General features: G+C 41.1%; 2 protein-coding genes across 3 annotated transcripts in view; one reads left to right on the forward strand and one right to left on the reverse strand.

Annotated features, from left to right (window-relative positions):
* EGFL7 (EGF like domain multiple 7) overlaps positions 1 to 3,142 on the forward strand; it is a 62,669-nt gene extending 59,527 nt beyond the window's left edge. The window contains exon 11 of one of the 2 annotated variants that reach the window (XM_078641923.1): positions 2,222 to 3,142. In XM_078641923.1, the coding sequence (XP_078498049.1) occupies positions 2,222 to 2,244 (23 nt within the window). In that variant the 3' untranslated portion in view covers positions 2,245 to 3,142. The remainder of the gene's footprint in view (positions 1 to 2,221) is intronic. The other variant, XM_078641924.1, reaches the window with a different exon arrangement.
* A 1,934-nt stretch (positions 3,143 to 5,076) lies between these two features.
* Positions 5,077 to 16,841, reverse strand: part of AGPAT2 (1-acylglycerol-3-phosphate O-acyltransferase 2) — a 492,970-nt gene continuing 481,205 nt past the window's right edge. The window contains exon 6 of the mRNA XM_078641925.1: positions 5,077 to 8,366. Within this exon, the coding sequence (XP_078498051.1) occupies positions 8,203 to 8,366 (164 nt within the window). The 3' untranslated portion in view covers positions 5,077 to 8,202. The remainder of the gene's footprint in view (positions 8,367 to 16,841) is intronic.

The following is a 16,841-nucleotide window of genomic DNA, read 5'->3' on the forward strand; positions in this document are numbered from 1 at the left end:
ATGTCTGAACTGAGGTGGCGGAGTGAGCTAAAGAATGGTGATGGATTAAACCCAGATCAGTTGACTGGGGGTGAGTGTTTGTATTGTCAACGCTCCGTCCATCACCACCTTTGGTTTTTCTTTGTAAATGACAATAGCCTAAATTCTCGCAAATGCGAGACCTATTGCATTGCAAATGTTTGTTGTTTACAAGCGGCCCATGCTGCATTTTCTCATTAGAGGCCATGCCCCCTTCCTTAGTTGCGCCGCGTCTAAAGAAAGGCGTGTGGCCGCCATAAAAGTGAAAGTGCGGTATGGGGTGCTTTTACCCCCCCAAAAAAAATTTGTTGTCAACTTGACAAATGCTCTTTTTGGTATAAGCGCCCCATGCCGCGGTTTCATCCACAGACCATTCTTTAGATGTGACTCTTCTAAGAAAGGGGCGCGGCCTCTATTAACGTGAAAGCACGGCATGGGGCGCTTGTAAACAACAAGAAAAAGTGAATAAATAGTAACATGCGTCCGTGTTCGGTGAAGCAAATAAACCAAAGGCGAGGCTGCTATTGTGGAGTGCTATAAAAAAAATAAAGGTTAAGAGAGAGCGTGTTTTGCCTGCAATAGCAGGCAGATGAAAACAATTTAACAGAATAGTGCTCAGTGGCTGTAATTAAAGTCTACCAAGTATAAACACTGGTAAGAGGGCCTGTCCTTATGGGAGGTTACAAAATGAGACAAGGTGGTACGAAGGAGGGGCTACTAAGCCTATTGACCAATGAAAAGCTACGGTTTAAAAAGGACCATGACACAAGCAAATGAAAATATGGGAGGAGAGTGGACGGAGCTTCAAGTCCATACCTGAATACAGCATACTTCACAGAGCAGCGCATGCGCTGCCCAGGTTCGCCATCAAAACTCAAGCAAAACTTGGTGTCCGGACACTATCCCCCTAATATCCTTCGTATCTGCATCCTTCACCGGTTCTAATATTGTTCAAACAAAAAAAGACCTCATTCAACAGCTTCCCTTTTCCTCACCCTTAACAAATATAAAATAAATATACCTGGTCTCCTAACACTCTCTTGCATCACCCTCTTTAACCCGTTTGCTGCTTCGAACGTTCTGCCCCAATGCTGAACGTTCGAAGAAACGGGTGTGGCCGCGTCGGCCAACGGACGTGCGCAGCACTGGCAAGGTAGTGCTCGCGACGACCGTTGGCCGACGGCAGCACTAAAGGGGTTAACATTCCTCCTCCTCCTTGTCCCAAACTCTGCACTCTGCCCTTTTTCAGGCACAAAACGGTGCAACACTAACAGGCTTTCTGAGAGTTGGGGTAACACAGGCAGCCCACATTATTCTGCCACCCTTGGGTCTTTGGAGGCTAAAGAAAGGAGGGAGAAGAAAGGAGGGAGAAGACACGCCTTATTTGGGCCTCGGGAGACCCGAGTGTAGCGGGAGAACAAAGAGGAATTTAGTGATGTAACAGTATTGGAAAAAGAATCCTTGGTTTTCCACCATTGGTCCGTTATAGCAGTGAATATTCGGTTTCTGACTCCAGAATTCAAGCAGGCAAAACAAACCATTTAAGTTCAGGAAGTCAAGATACAGCAGATAAATGAGAGGTGAAAGTTACATGAGATTTTTTATCTGAAGGCATGTTGCTAGCATCATGATACTGTATGATGTGGCAATCAGATTACTGTGAATGTTTGCTGCACCAGTGACTTAGTTAAATAAATAATTTACAAAAGAACTCTGTCTACGGGAAAGGCTGACATTTCAAAAGTCAACATTCCAATATAATGTATTTGCTTCCCAGAGGTAGGGAAAAGAGAGGCTTGTTATAATTGACTAACTGTAACTGCTTAACACAATTATACACATATTCATTTTGAGGAGGGCATTTAAAAAAAGACGAACTTTAATGATATACATTCTACAAATTGTATGCATTCAAAACAGTCAAAACTATCTTGTGAAAATTAAGAAGTGTAGAAATTATGCCGCTGGTTAACTATCTCTTACAAATTACGGCAGTATAAAAACTTCAATTTCAAAGTCTTTCGAATTTTAATGTTGGCAAGTCAGTTAATCAATTACCTGTTCAGGATTTCTTATATTTTCACAATTATTTCTTACTCAGGTGTAACTTCTGCAAGTTTGCGTTTTTACAAACGACAGCTACAGATAGTTTCATAAAGTGATATTATAATTAAAAATGTCTGTCTCTTTCACCTTCTTGTAGGTTCCTGTAAAAACCAACGCTGATGTGGCTGCGAACAAAACATTAGTGGCCAATCCACCAGCACGTCTGATCTCAAAGTTTATAGGAGCCATTGTCTTTGAAAGCTGGACGCATCCCAGCGAATGACTTGACTTAAGATCGCCACAATGAATTGAAATGACTTGCTTACAAGTGTGCATGTCAATTAACTGGTTCTAGCAGTGTCCTCAATGGCCAACGTTTTGGGTTGTGAAGAGATTGTAATGTCTTATTTTTCACAGATCCCCCAATGCCTAAACAAGAAGAGGAATTTTTTTAACGAACTGCATGCTCAGACTCCAATTAGTTCCTATAGAACTCCAGTGAAAGGTTTCATAAAGAGAATTTAGAAGGCCCAGTTATTGTAAATCGATCGAATCATCATAAAACATGTGTTTTTGTTGTAGAGTTTAAATCGCACTCTTCCTCCAGTGGGTAACAAAGAGTTTAAACAGAGAATTTAGGACCCTTTCTGTGAAAGATACATCATTAAATGTCCCTGTTGCCCACAAAGAGGGATACATGCTATGCCGAAGGTGTGTTCTCAAAAGAAAATGTAAATAGCAAATGTATTAATAAATCATTATTAGATTTGATAAAAAAAGACAAATGTTTATTTTTAAAACTTATTTCTTTGAGTGGTAGCTCCTACAGAGTAAACAAATGTGTAATGTTTCAAGAATATGACTAAGTTGTTTCTAACCAGTTTATTCATGAAGTGTTACTCACAGCACTGCAACAAAAACAACAACCTTGCCTTGATTCAGGCCTAGTTTAACACATTAACTGATGAGTGCTTTATCTTAAAGATGGAAATCATTTTTTACAGCAGTTTCTCTATTGGAATACAAAATATTGTTTACGTGACTGTGAGGTTATATAAATGAATACTTTACCTTGGCAGACCTTTGTATTGACTTTTCCGGATTCTCTATGACAAAGTTTAATTCTTAGCAGTTGTTTTAAAAAAAACATTCAAGCAACACTAGTCTACAGTATGACAAAACTAGACTCAAGACTGCAGATTCCAGGGACAGTGCACGATACATGTTACTTAGACAACAAATAATTATGCTGACACTAGCCTCCTAAATATTTGTATATAGTTGGCAGTTTTATATAGTAATCTCTGTGTAGCCTTTCACTTAAAGAGGCAAGTAGTTAAATGTTATTTGGGTATAGGAGGAACACTGTTGTTCTTTAGATATGCCACCACCACCTCTATGAAGAGGTCATAAATGGTGAGTTTGAACAGTTTATTGGAAGACATCTGGTTCTAAGAGTATAGGGCACACTAGCAATTCCATGGTGCTAGGGAAGTATTCAACAGTATGTTTGTAGCGCAGAGTGGATCCATTTATGAGGATCACGGGTCAGATTTCTTATCCAGTTTTGTATTATTGCCTTTTGCACTGAACCACCTCACTGTAGTACACTTATTGAAATAAATTAAAACATAAACAAAACGAAAGCCAATAATCACATTTACAAACATAAAAACGTTGTACATGATGCAGTTCCTTATGACACAATATAAGGGAAATATATAAATATATAACTGAGATAATTCCATAGTTACGTGTCATATTTACTACCACTGAACACATTTCAATATCCACACTGGCACACAGAGATGCACTGGCACATTCAACTCTCTATTGCAATTCTCTGAGCCTATATAAGGAGAGGTGGGGGGGACGGGTTTCCTTGTCCAGCCGTGACAGCACATTTAGTGTCTCTTTCTGATTAGAGGTACTCACCAGTCTTTGCCGGTGCAATGGAGTGTTGACAAAATGTTATAGGTACCCTAGTTTCCCCCGTAGATATAACACTTTATTTTTTGCGGTGAACGTCAGTTAGTCACAGACTTCCTGTACCTCAAATTTGAACTGCTTCACAAACCATTCCATTTCTTTTCTAGACCATGTTTTGGAAGCTGGCAAATTGTTCTTTTTCTGACTGTTGGATCCCGGTCGACTGGTGAGACCCTTCCTGACAAATGAACAACACCAAGCACATACCTACATTTTAAACACTTCAACTTTCTTGATGTTTCATTTTGTGATCATGTACGCAGTCACGTAGCACAGGCTGCTGATAAACATAAAGTAAGGAATCAATTTCAGAAAGTATCTTGACCTTTTTCTTCAGTAATCTTTGAGTATTTGCAGACAAACCTCATCTTAATCTTTGCCATCACCAGGAACCTGTTGAGAATTTAAAGGGCACATACAGGGGTGATTGTCCCTACTCTGACCATTAACCCTGTAACTGCAGCAGTATGCCAGCTGTCTCAAGGTAACAAGGTGCCCTCCTGCAAAGTACTAGGAATTGTGACAATACTAGGGAGTGAATGGATTCAGCACGGCCGATGTTGTAGTCCTAGAAACAATATTCATGGGTGTTTTTGTTTACTAAACACATCAAAATTAAGGCCAGGACGTACCCAGTTCGACCTCATCAAGCACAGTTAAGAATATCTAATTTCATTCAAACTATAACTAAATAAACAATACTTAGCATTCCTTGTGCATTCTAGAGTCACACAGATATGTAAATAGTAGCTAAGTGTTTGGGACATTAGCTAGAAAATGGTGCCATAGTCAAATAGCCACAAACTTTAGTAGTGGGTCACAATCTCAACCATGAATACAAAATGAACTCTTAGAGCATTAGTCTTCCAGGAGCCACACTGAGCATGATAATATTATATTACATAGTCTGCATATGTTAATGAGACACAGTACAACAGATATGTCTTGAGACATATTCAACTTATGCAAAAATCCCTCTATTTTAGAACTATACACCGAGGGCAGGATTTTCAAAAACAAATCTCAGTTTTATGAAAACTTTATTCCACAGTTCCCAATGTGATACATTGTGCAGGAAGCAAAGCCATTGATTATAAAAATACATTATGAATAACTTAATATTTTTTAAAGTTGTATTTATGATTTTTAAGGTAGGGAACAATCAACAAAATCATTTATATATAAAGGCCTCCTTTATAACAATCTGCTAAATACATTCACCGTTCTTCGAACATTATTTTTCCACGTATTCCTCTAAAAAAACACACATTCCGTTCTCAAATTCCATTCATTAACGCAGCTCTTCCAGTAGACTTCTCTGGATCAGGCAATTATGATACCCTCATTATTCTGGACATGAAAGATAAAAGAAAACGCAATCCTGCAACATGCCTAATTTGCTTAAGCAGCTAAGGAATTCTGTTAATTCCAAACGAGTATAAACTAGTTGAGAACATTGGTTTTAATGGAAAACATCCACATGATAAGGAGATAAAACAATGTCCTTTTCTAGAAAATAAATAGATATATTGAGCATATTTAGTTTATGTTCAAACCTGCACTGGAGATTTGACCACCAAGATTATCAAGTTTTTTTACTTTTGTCAACACCACCTTAATTTTTATATCTTTTAATAAACAAGAAATTAAAAGTGTTGACAAAGAGTTCATGGATATCGTCCAAAAGCAGCATACAATCTAGATAAACCACAAACCATATTGGGTGGAATATATACAGAGAGCCTTGAAACCTCATGCTCAAACATACACAACAACTCTTTCTCATTTTTCAACTCAATAAGTGGTGAGTTATATGGGAAAGTAATACGGAATTAGTAAAAATGATAACCGGTTGTTGATTAAGGTTTGGTCAAAAGAGAATTCTTTTTATCCAATTGTTAATTGTTTGTGCGACTGTTGCAAAAAGTACTTTATTAGCCATAGTCCAGGTAACACTAAAGTTGTGAAGGCCTTTCTGCAACAACTTTGTAATGCTTTCTTTGAAAATTTGCAGTATTCGTTGCCTTCCTGAATTTGTAAAGTTTAAACAATTAAAACTAATAACGAGAGAACACATCTATCAAAAGTTGGTGTCCAAGCACCCCAAAATTTAGCATGAAAGTTATTTATCGAAATTAAAATTCACTTTCAAAAACATCTGGTATATGGAAACGTCTTTCACAAGTAAAGTTGGTCAATGTTGGTAAACACAGCAACATTTGCTAACTGGGCAAGGTGTGTCGCTTTATCACCACATTTGATCGCAAAAATTCAAATTTCTCCCAGCCCCTTGTAAAACTTATGTTTCCAACCCAACCCAAAAACGTGCCTCACTTCTGCTACATAAGGGCAGCATTTGAAGTCAATGATATAGCTCCGATATCACATCTGTTCAATTGTACATTTTTATAATTTATCTTTATATTAGGGCAAACAACATCTGCAAACTTTTCAAAGCAAATTGCAAAACTGCATCCACACTAACCAATACTTTGACTGCAGACTTAAAATAATTCTCCATCCTGCCTTTTAAATAAATACAGCTTGATTAGCAGATCTTTCTTAAGTAGAAACTACAGTACACAACTTCAGACATATTCAGCTTTCTTTAAAAGTCAGCAACGTAGGAACGTTTCAGAAAAAAACCCTATTTACAAAATGTTTATTTATACATTACCATTGTTTTAAACAAATTAAATGTTACCTTTGGCAAATATATGTTGTTATCTAACATAAAAGAATAATTGAAACCAATAACATTATGCAATACACAGATGCACAATATTCCAATATCATCAGTGCAGATGCCACAGTAATACTCTTTGCAACACTGTGAAGTTGTATATTTAAAGGTGGTGCCAGGGTCTTGAACTAACAGTGATTATTCTTTTGAGTTTGTGTATCAACGGCAAACACCTTAATGAATTTAGTTATGTTATCACTGTAATGGAGGTATAGCTAAATTGGTTTATTGTGCAATGTCTTAATAGGATTAACACTAATAAATCAAACGTGAAGGCAAATTGATTATTATGCCCTGTCCGGTTACTTTTCATTTAAGTAAATTCCATAGCACTATTTCGAGGACAGGTGAAAAGACCAATAAACAGCGTTTTAATGTGAATTTATTACACATTCACCAACGATTCAAAATGTCTGTAAGTGAACTGACTGGCTGAAACTGACCCTCCCAAATCTATACGTTGGGAATCATGATCTACAACCCTTGGGAAAACTGCTACCTAAGTAGCTTCTGGCCGAATAAATAAACTATAATAACTGTGAGGCATGAGGAATCTAATCTGGGAGGCATCATGCTACAAGAGACCCAAGGGATAGGAAATGGAATGTTTCAATCCAGAAAACTTTGGCACATGGTCCCACTGCCACACACGGGTGTGTGAGTTGGCCATACATGTATAATAACACTTACTAATATTTTCAGCATTTACAGGCCCTAGCAATGAGAATCCTTGCATTTTGGGTCTCAATGAGAGTTAGAAAGAAATTCACAAAAATGTACATAAAATATTTTAAAAAAAATAAAACTTGGGTAAACTAGTCAAACTTTTTTAAATACTATTGTTGATTTTAGCTGCAGGGCAGTTAATGATTTACTACAACTGTGTACTTTTTCATATCTATTGGTGTGCCACATAGGCATTAATAATTTAATAGTTTGTCATCTCTTTGAGAGCATTAGTGGTGATGGTACATCGAATAAGACACACTCGGGCCCAGTTCTATCATCAGGGCTTATGCAGCCATAATCCTATGACAACTGCGATCAAGTTAAGAAGTGGGATTCATTTTCAGATTGTCTCTTTCTGGCACTTCTTTGAGATTGATACCATTGTCCATATTTTGGAATATTGCAAATATCGAACAAAACACACTGTTTAATTATGCATTAATGCAGGTGGAATACTTAAATACAGTGAAGGCAAGTGAGACCCAGGTTAAGACCGTGTGCATGGGTTAGACTCTGTGAAAGAGGTCCCTCAAAGCACATATTGCCAAAAGTGCATAAACTGTAGAAGATGTAGAGTGAACTGCTTTGAAGAATCTCACATCAATTCCAACGTACAATATAAAGGAAACACTGAGTTTTGGCAAAAAGTGAACATGCTCCAATTGTTTAGATAAATCCTATTTAGAAGACAGTTTTGGTCCATTCACTTTGTTCTCTTTGTTAGATAGTCTGAAAAAGGTGCTTCTCATTGTGGCGTAACATTGCTCTGTAAGCTCCGACACATCTTCGGCTGTAAGTCCAGTTGTTTCAATTTTTGGAAGGATTTCCACTTTGATTGTACCTGTGAACGTTGAAAATGACCAAGAATGAGTGGTTGACATTGTCTTTTCTCTCTCTGATGTTGAACTACAGCAGAATAATTCACTGAATGTAAATACAACTGGATGCATTGCTAAAACATCAACAATACGTAAGAGCAATACAAAACTTGCCAGTAAGCATATTCTCATAAAACATCTCACACAATTAAGATGTCTACATTGTATGAAAATATGACATTGGAGGTTTACAATGATGAACTTCATTACTGTCTACCTGAAAGTAAACATCACAATATTCCAAGTATAAAAACGATCATAAAGTGGCAATAGTGTCCTTGCAAATTATTGAACCTGCTACTTTGTACACAGAGGATAGATACATCTTAGATAGTGAATCTTACAAAGAATTTCTGTCAGTGTTCTGTTCTATTGTTAATTATAGATATAAATCCATGGTAACAATGATCATCTAAAACACAAAATAGAGAGCTCACTTAGTAATGCAGGTTTTCTCATTTCAATGATTTACTTTTTGTAAAGTTCTAGAGGTCAGAATAGACTACATTTATCTAATTGTGGATATTGGCAGTATGAATATGATCCATTCACAAAACATTACAACAGTGCCTATTTATTTAGCTGTACAAGCTAAAGTAGTATTTTATAACCAGATGGCTTGAACCTACCGATCCATGATCCACATCTGTCTATAGTAAGAGCTGCTTAAAAGTATTAAAAGTGCTACAAATAACTGGTGCTTAGACCGATTTGTAAAGCCCAGAACACATTAGATAATCTTTTGAATAAATGCAATATACATAATGTTTAGAGCACCTAATAGAAACATATGGACTGATCATACAGCCATCCTTTTCCCATACATATGGCCAGCTCATAGTTTAATGCAGAACCCTTATCTCAATACTGTATGGAAACTGCTAAATGGAAATTACTAAAACGCACATTTGCGGGACAGTCTATTTGAAACGAACATCAATGAATGTAACTCAAACAGTCCATCAAATTTGGTCTACAAGGGACTTAAAGAGATTCGTCTATTAAAAGATAAAGAGAACTAACATAACAAAAATGGCAAACCCTAGTTTTCACAGAAATCCGTGGAACCAAAAGATCTAAAATGTAATAACAGCTGACTTGGAAAACTCATTACAAGTGGTTGTATATGTCTGGCACCATGTAATATGCTATAAAAAAACTATAAAGAAAAGAAAAACATCTACATTTTGCTAGTCAGTTTTATAAGTCATCTAAAACCAATGAAGAACTTTAGAAAGTTTTTGGAAGAAGTAACAAAAATAGTCATTGATATTCCATAGATAATTCTAACCCAAGAAAATAAACTAACACTTTACTTTCCTTAATATGCAAATATATGTGTGAACAGTATATAAACAAACTATAATTTCCCACCAGTTTAAAATAATTACCAGTACAAATACTCAATTATTAACAAACCATAATAGATTTTGTTCTCTACACTAACACCTATATATTTATTCAAGCAAAACATTTCCAAGATTCTACTGAAAAAATTGAGTCTATTTCTTGCAGAGTGCAGTACTCTTTCTAAGTTTGCCATTTTACATAATTAATTCATCCAATTGGTAGCAATTAGTGTCCTTTCCAGTTTCAAAACATTGTTTTTTGTCTATTAGGGTTCCCTATTATGATTGCATCAATATTTTGTTTAACTGAGTTGATGCTTGCCATTTATAGACATTGTTAAAAAATGATCACTGTCCATCCAAACATACAGATTCTCAGAATATCAGCCAAAGCTTCTTTCGGATTCTTTTCAAAACAGATTTGTTCTAGGACAAAAAGCAGCATGTGTTTTAAACTGACCACTTTTTTCCACATTGTCGTCATTCATCAGCTGTAATCAGTTTGCATATTTTTCATTTTTTGACGTTTCCCGCAAAGCCTGAAACATTTGTTCTGTACTGAAAATCTACTGAGCAATCCAATTATGCATTCAGGTACTGAAGACAAATAGCTATTCCATCCTTCTTCAGTAATATCCACTTTCAGATCCTTCTTCTAGTGAAGCCTACATTTTAGAAAATGCTGTCCACGCTGCTCAAAATTAAGTGCCAACATATTGTGAGATCCTGATGTTGCACTCATATAGACATGTCTGTGACCAGGAAGTGCCTACTGTTTGGATAATTAGACTGCTTATAGTAGGCTTCCAACTCAATCAGACATGGAATTTCTGTGTGCCATTCCATGCCTTTTCCAAGGTTTAGCATTAGTCTCACGTATGCAAGAGCTACTGGCTTTGCCAATGTGTTTTAGCCATGTTGTACACTAGTGTAGCTCCTGTTTAGCATTGCTAAAAGTTAGTGACGTAGAGGAGAGTGGCGTGGAGTGTCGTAGAGTGGAATGGCGAAGAGTGGAGTACAGTGTCATAGAGTGGAGTGGAAAAGAGTGTCATGTATTGGAGTGGCATAGAGCGGAGTCGCGTACTATGGCGATCAGAGGAATAGAGACAAGTGGACTGGTGTACAGTGAATTGGTGTAGAGTGTTCCAGAGTGAAGTGGCGCAGAGTACAGTGGCATCGAATTCAGCAGTCAACAATGCAGCAGCGTAGAATGCGGTGGCGTAGATTAGAGTGTTGCGTAGTAGAGTGCAGTGGTGCAGAGTAGGGTGGCATACAGTGCAGTGGCAAAGAGTGGTGCAGAGTAGAGTGGTGCACTGTAGAGTATAGTGCTGTAGAGTGCATTGGCATATAGTGTAGTGGAGTAGAGTGGAGTACTGCATAGTGAAGTGGCGTAGAGTGGAGTGGTGCAAAGTAGAGTGGCATAGAGTGTAGTGGCAAATAATGCAGTAATGCAGAATAGAGTGGCGAAGAGCTTTGTGGTGTAGTGTGCAGTGTTACAGAATATAGTGCTGTAGAGTGCTGCGGCATACAGTGCAGTGGCTTAGGGTGGAGTACTGCAGAGTGATGGGATTTAGAGTGGCATACGGCGAAGTGGCATGCAGTGCAGTGGCAAGGAATACAGTAGCGCGCACAGAAGGATACAAAGTTCCCCGAGGAGAAGGGAGGGGGGGGGTTTGTTAGGACGAAAGGTTATATTATAGTGGAGAGAATCTCATACAGAGTGTGGAGTCAAGGAACTGGGAGGTTCCATTGTCGGAATTAGAGAGCCTCACACACCCAGGGCGTTTAGGTGTGGAACACACCCTGACCGTAGGGTGTCCAGTGTCATCATTGGCTCACTGCTCCTCGTCAGACCGGCGCTGCAATGTCTGACGGGGTGCTAAGAGGCACCCTTTTAACGGAGGTCTTTTATTCCTTGCCGATGGTGTGTGTGAGTCAGAGGGAAGATAGTGTAGTCAGTGTGGAATATGTGAGTATTAAAAAGGGTAACCAGTCCACAATAGGATTTATTAGCGTGGCTGCTTCCCTGATTAAAAGGGGGTGAGAGGGGAGCTAGAGACTGTAGTAAGTATCAGAACCTAACTCTACCCCCTGATGTGGTCAACATGTTTCTCGCCATCCGGCGATTCGTCAGGACCAGAACAGAGTACTACACGTGAAAGGGGGGGTTTCAAACAAAAGAAGAAAAACACAGATACAACCTCACTGGGTCGGTTGAAAAGAGGGCCTAAGGTCCTGCTCTAGTTATGCGACCTGTGGAATAAAAGGAAAACAGAAGAACAGAAACAGGTTCAAACATATCTCACAATAATAATTTATACTTTGATAAAGTGTTAGATCACTCTGAGATATATTGCTCTCCACATTGAAGGGTACGGGGTACAAAAACGTGCAGGGAGTGCATTTTAACAACTCATTCATAGTCGGTTCTTTGTTAATACGACTATAATCTCTCAATGGAGAATGTTGTAAATAAAAAGCTAAGCCGCCGAATCCATCCATGCAGCACCCCAGCGAGGGGAACACCAGTGGGAACAAACCAACAGTATCTTACCCTAAGGGCGACTAAAAGGGCCTCGCAGTCTGCTCCCGTGAGGCCAGCGCTGTCTGGCGGTTGTGCCTGCAGAATGTAAAGGAGCAGGGAATGTGGTTGAGATGTCAAGGGTATGTGGTAAGACAGGGGTGCCTGTTGAATAAATATCATTTGGCTCTACCATTAATCATGGCTACATCCTAGTAATCCGGTGGGGCAACAGAGGTGGCAAGGCTCCCACAATGAGAACTAAGTGGGAATGGTGTCAGGTGCAAGGCCACTGCTGTCAGCGGCATTGTCTATGGTGTGGCGGCGGGTGGCTCACCCAGCGGGGCTGTAGATAGAGTCAGCAGATGACTGTGCCTGTAGCTGACCGGGTGAGGTGTAGCCTACAAGGCAGATGGAGAGTACGTAAGTGGCGCGGTGTAGTCCGCGTTCAACTACAAGCGAGGGTACCAGGGTGTAATATACCCTTCAGGGCAGAGGCCGATTACACCAGAAGGACGAAGGGTGAGGAGGGGGAGGGGGAGGGGGAGAGAAAGGGGACGGGAAGCGGGAAGAGAGATCGCTCGCAGGCTTACCTTAGTCCGGGCGCTGGGATGCTGAGAAACCTACCCCTCACGCTCGCGGCACCTGGTCAGAGTGCGGAGCAACTGGTAGAGGGTCTATGAGTGGGACCGCATATAAAGCCCTTGGGCAGTAGTGTCATCTGTCTTGATTGAGCGCGCGTCATACACAAGCGCGTCGGCAGACTGGAACTCCAGGTGATGGAGTAGGTCGCAAACGTGGCGGCCATGATGGAGTGGTGAGGCGATCAGCGTTGTGCGTTATGCGCATGCGCACCTACGACCCCGGATCTAGTGTGGAGCAATGGTGATTTTGCAGCGGCCATGATTGAGAGGGCAAAGTCGCTAACATTGATGGGCTAAATGGACTGGATGTTGCTTATTGCTCGGGTGGCCGTGTTAGGCAAGTTATTGATGTACTCAGTAGTCTGCTGTGTGGTCTATTTAGGGTGCATTGAGCGTTGTATCCTATTCAGATAGTTAGGTTGTCGGTTTGGGGTCCAACCAGGTTACCACATATGCAGGAATACAGCACGTTTCCCAAGGTTGATTTTTTTGGGGGGAGGGGGGGGGGGGGGGGGACGGGGGACGGAAGGGGGCAAGGTTAAGATAGCTAGGGATTGTGAATTAGGTGGCCACTGATCCCTCAGGTCCACTCACGTTAGAAAGGCATGGATACAGGGTGTACCAGGGGTAGAAAGTGGTTCACCTAGATACGGTGGCCCAAGGGACCGAATCATTAAGTCCTACTGTGTCCAGTTGTAGGCGATGCACCCATCTCTGTTCCAATTTAAATAATGTCTGTCTGGACATGCCTGGTTGAGACTCAAGCACTAACCACTGGAGGCTGTCTGCAAAGTGGTTGTGTTGTTGATAGTGTTCGTACAGTCTCGTGTGGGTCCTGGAGCACCGTATGTTACTCTTGTGCTCCGTTATTCTCAATTTCACCTGTCTCATGGTCATACCTACATATAGCTTATCACAGGGGCAAATCAGTAGGTAGATGCATTTCGTGCTAAGACAGTTGGTGTGTTTATTGAGTTTCCAAGTGAAAGAGTCCGTAAGTCTGATCTCTTTACATTGTCTGGACTGGGGACATACTGCACAGCCACCGCACGGGTAGTGTCCGACTACTGGGGGGAGGTGCCATAATGTTTGTTGCCCACTATTATGTTGTTTCTTAGGGCGTGTGTGTATCAAAGAATCTTTGAGGTTTGCTGTACGTTTAAAGGCGTACCTGGGTTTGGGTAGTATAGTGCCTCCTGCGTTTAGGATGCCCCAGTGTTTGTTAACGGTCTTTTTGATGAAGTTGGAATTCCTGGTAAAGCTGGTGACACAGGTAATCAAATCATCACGTTCTTTCTGGTGTACTTCAAAAAGGGCCTCTCTATGGTTGTTGAGTGCTCTCTTATTGGAATCCCTTACAACAACAACAACAAAAAAAAAAAAAAAGGAATACAGTAGTGCAGGGTAGAGTGGCACAGAGTTCAGTGGCGTAAAGTGCAGTGTTGCAGAGTAGGGTGTTGGAGAGTTTGTCAGTGTAGAGTAGCATAGAGTGCATTAGCATAGAGCAGAGTGGCGTAAAATTAAATAGAGCGGCGCAGAGTAGAGTGCAGTGGCATAGAATAGAGTGGTGCAGAGTAGAGTGGCACCGAGTAGAGTGCAATGGAATAGGGGGTACCAGTGAAGTGGAGTGGAGTAGAGTGGACTCCTGTAGAGTGCATTGGCATGGAGTGTTGCAGAGTATTTGTTTTTTAAAATATTTTTATTGGGATTTTCAAATAAACAATTATACTCCATCAAACATAGAAAGTCAGGTGTGGGCTTCCAGGGTGGGAGCTAACAAAAAATTGCCCAGCCATAAGCATAAAAAGAAACTGTAAACATGGATTCTAACAAGCGTGTGGAGGCCGACACAGCATCTCACAATGCTTATCCACTGCAGGGGTAGAACGATAAAGAGACAGTCCTAGATAGCTATCCGGTGCTCCCCTGCCACTCCCATCACACCCTCATCTAGCAAACGGCAAATACCACTCTCCCAACCAAGTCAGCATGCATTCAGACAACAGAAGCAGGGCCAGAGGACAATGGTAGCGCTCCAGCAGCGGTAAGCAAACCTCTGAGGGCACTCCTCTAGACTCCACTCTCCAGATTGCCTCCCTCTTGCAGTCCGTCCATTTTGCCAATTCCCCCTCCCCCCCCCAATCTATGCAGGTCGGGCCCACTGACAGATCTCCAGCACATCGTCAATTGCCAACATGTGAGGATAAGCGCTAGATCTGCAAACCTGTCCTTCACCCTTCAGGCCACACTCTGATTATATAGGCGCAACAAGCACTGCTGTGGGCTACAGCCAAAGCGCCTATCCGTGGCCCGACAGAGCCCAGTATGGAGCCAAGTTGGATAGATTAATACCATGTGATAGAATCCTCCATCATCCATGTGGCATCTGGGGCAAGTCGACGAAGCACCAGGGAACATGCCATGTATACATCTACGGTGAGGTACGCCCAATGCAAAAAGAAAAAATGAATGAATTTAAATCTGGCATTTTGGGACACCTTAGGGATGAACGCCAGGGTCTTTCTCCAGGCTGAGTCACCAAACATGTAGCCAAGATCTGCCTCCCAGTATTGGTGCAGCTGGGACAGCTCCAGCTGCCCCCCTTTCACCAGAGCCCTTTAGAGAAGCGTGACTGCCCTCCTTCTTCCCGTTGTAAGGAACAGATAACAAAGATACTCATGTTCTGGAGGTTCTTCGGAACCCAGCCCCCACCAATCAAGGTCCCTACTAAACAAAGCCCCATGTAGCAGAAATAGCCCTACCGGAATGTCATACATCTCCCTCTGGTACAGGAAGGAACTAACCACACCCCTCACCCAGTATAGTGAGCTCTGCCTCTGTCCACTGATGCAAGCCAGCCCAGCTCCCAGATGCTGCCAGTACAGACAGATCTTCAAGGGGGGGCTTGCAAGTGCATGGAACCTTGGTGTGCGTCCTCTGTAATGCCCTCGCCCACACATACTGTGCCATCCTAACACATTCCTGTCGCGGACCATCGTGGCAAGGGCAGGCTTTAACAGAATTCATTTCAAAAGTGCTTTAGAAAGCATCCCATGTTTCTGATGACCCACTGCATCCCAGAGCACTGACCACCACTGAGCCACCCATTGTAACTGGGCAACTAAATAATAAAGTGTTAATTCCAGAAAACCCATTCCACTCTCGTCAACAGGCAAGTGTAATTTTTGCAACTTCTTCGGGAGCCTCGAGGACTGCTAGTACATGGTAAGAAGGATGATATCCAGTTCCCAAAAGAATGCTCCAGGGAACTCCCCCAACAGGGGCACAAAGAAAGGAGATGGCTATCCGACCACTGACCGATAGGTGGAGGGTACTCCAAAATCCAATCAAACGCCGCACGGCATAAGGGGCCCAAATTGTTACCCTCATAGAGCAGCTCCACTGATCAATACACAGCGACTCTCAAGTAGACACAACATAAATGTCAGGGTTGTGCCAGGCTGAATCTGTACACACCCTCAAGATATGTTGGCCTATGTCCCCGCTGTGAGAAGTTGGCCTGCCATATGCTGTCCACTATTCTAGTGGGCACCTTGCACCAGTCCAAACGACCCTTATTGATGGTAGGTTTAAAGACAACCTATATAGAAAGCTATCCTAGTGGTAGCTGTGGAGAGCAGCCTTCAGTCTAAGTCTTGAAGGAATGTAAAGCAGCTTGTTTTACCGGTCTATAATCTCATGAATGACCAAATGAAAGGAGAACTACACTAGGTATGTTTATATAAAATATATGTATTTATTCTAAACACATCCCTCTAGTCTCTTTATGAGGCTAGAGGCAAAAGTACATTCAGTAAACTTATTTAGCACAAACTAAATTAGCACAGTATATGATTAGCCCTAGGGGCGTACCAAACCATATACTAAAAAAAGTGGTATAAGAACCACGACTGACATAGATAC

This window comes from Lissotriton helveticus, chromosome 5_1, assembly GCF_964261635.1.
Source record: "Lissotriton helveticus chromosome 5_1, aLisHel1.1, whole genome shotgun sequence".
NCBI lineage: Eukaryota > Metazoa > Chordata > Amphibia > Caudata > Salamandridae > Lissotriton > Lissotriton helveticus.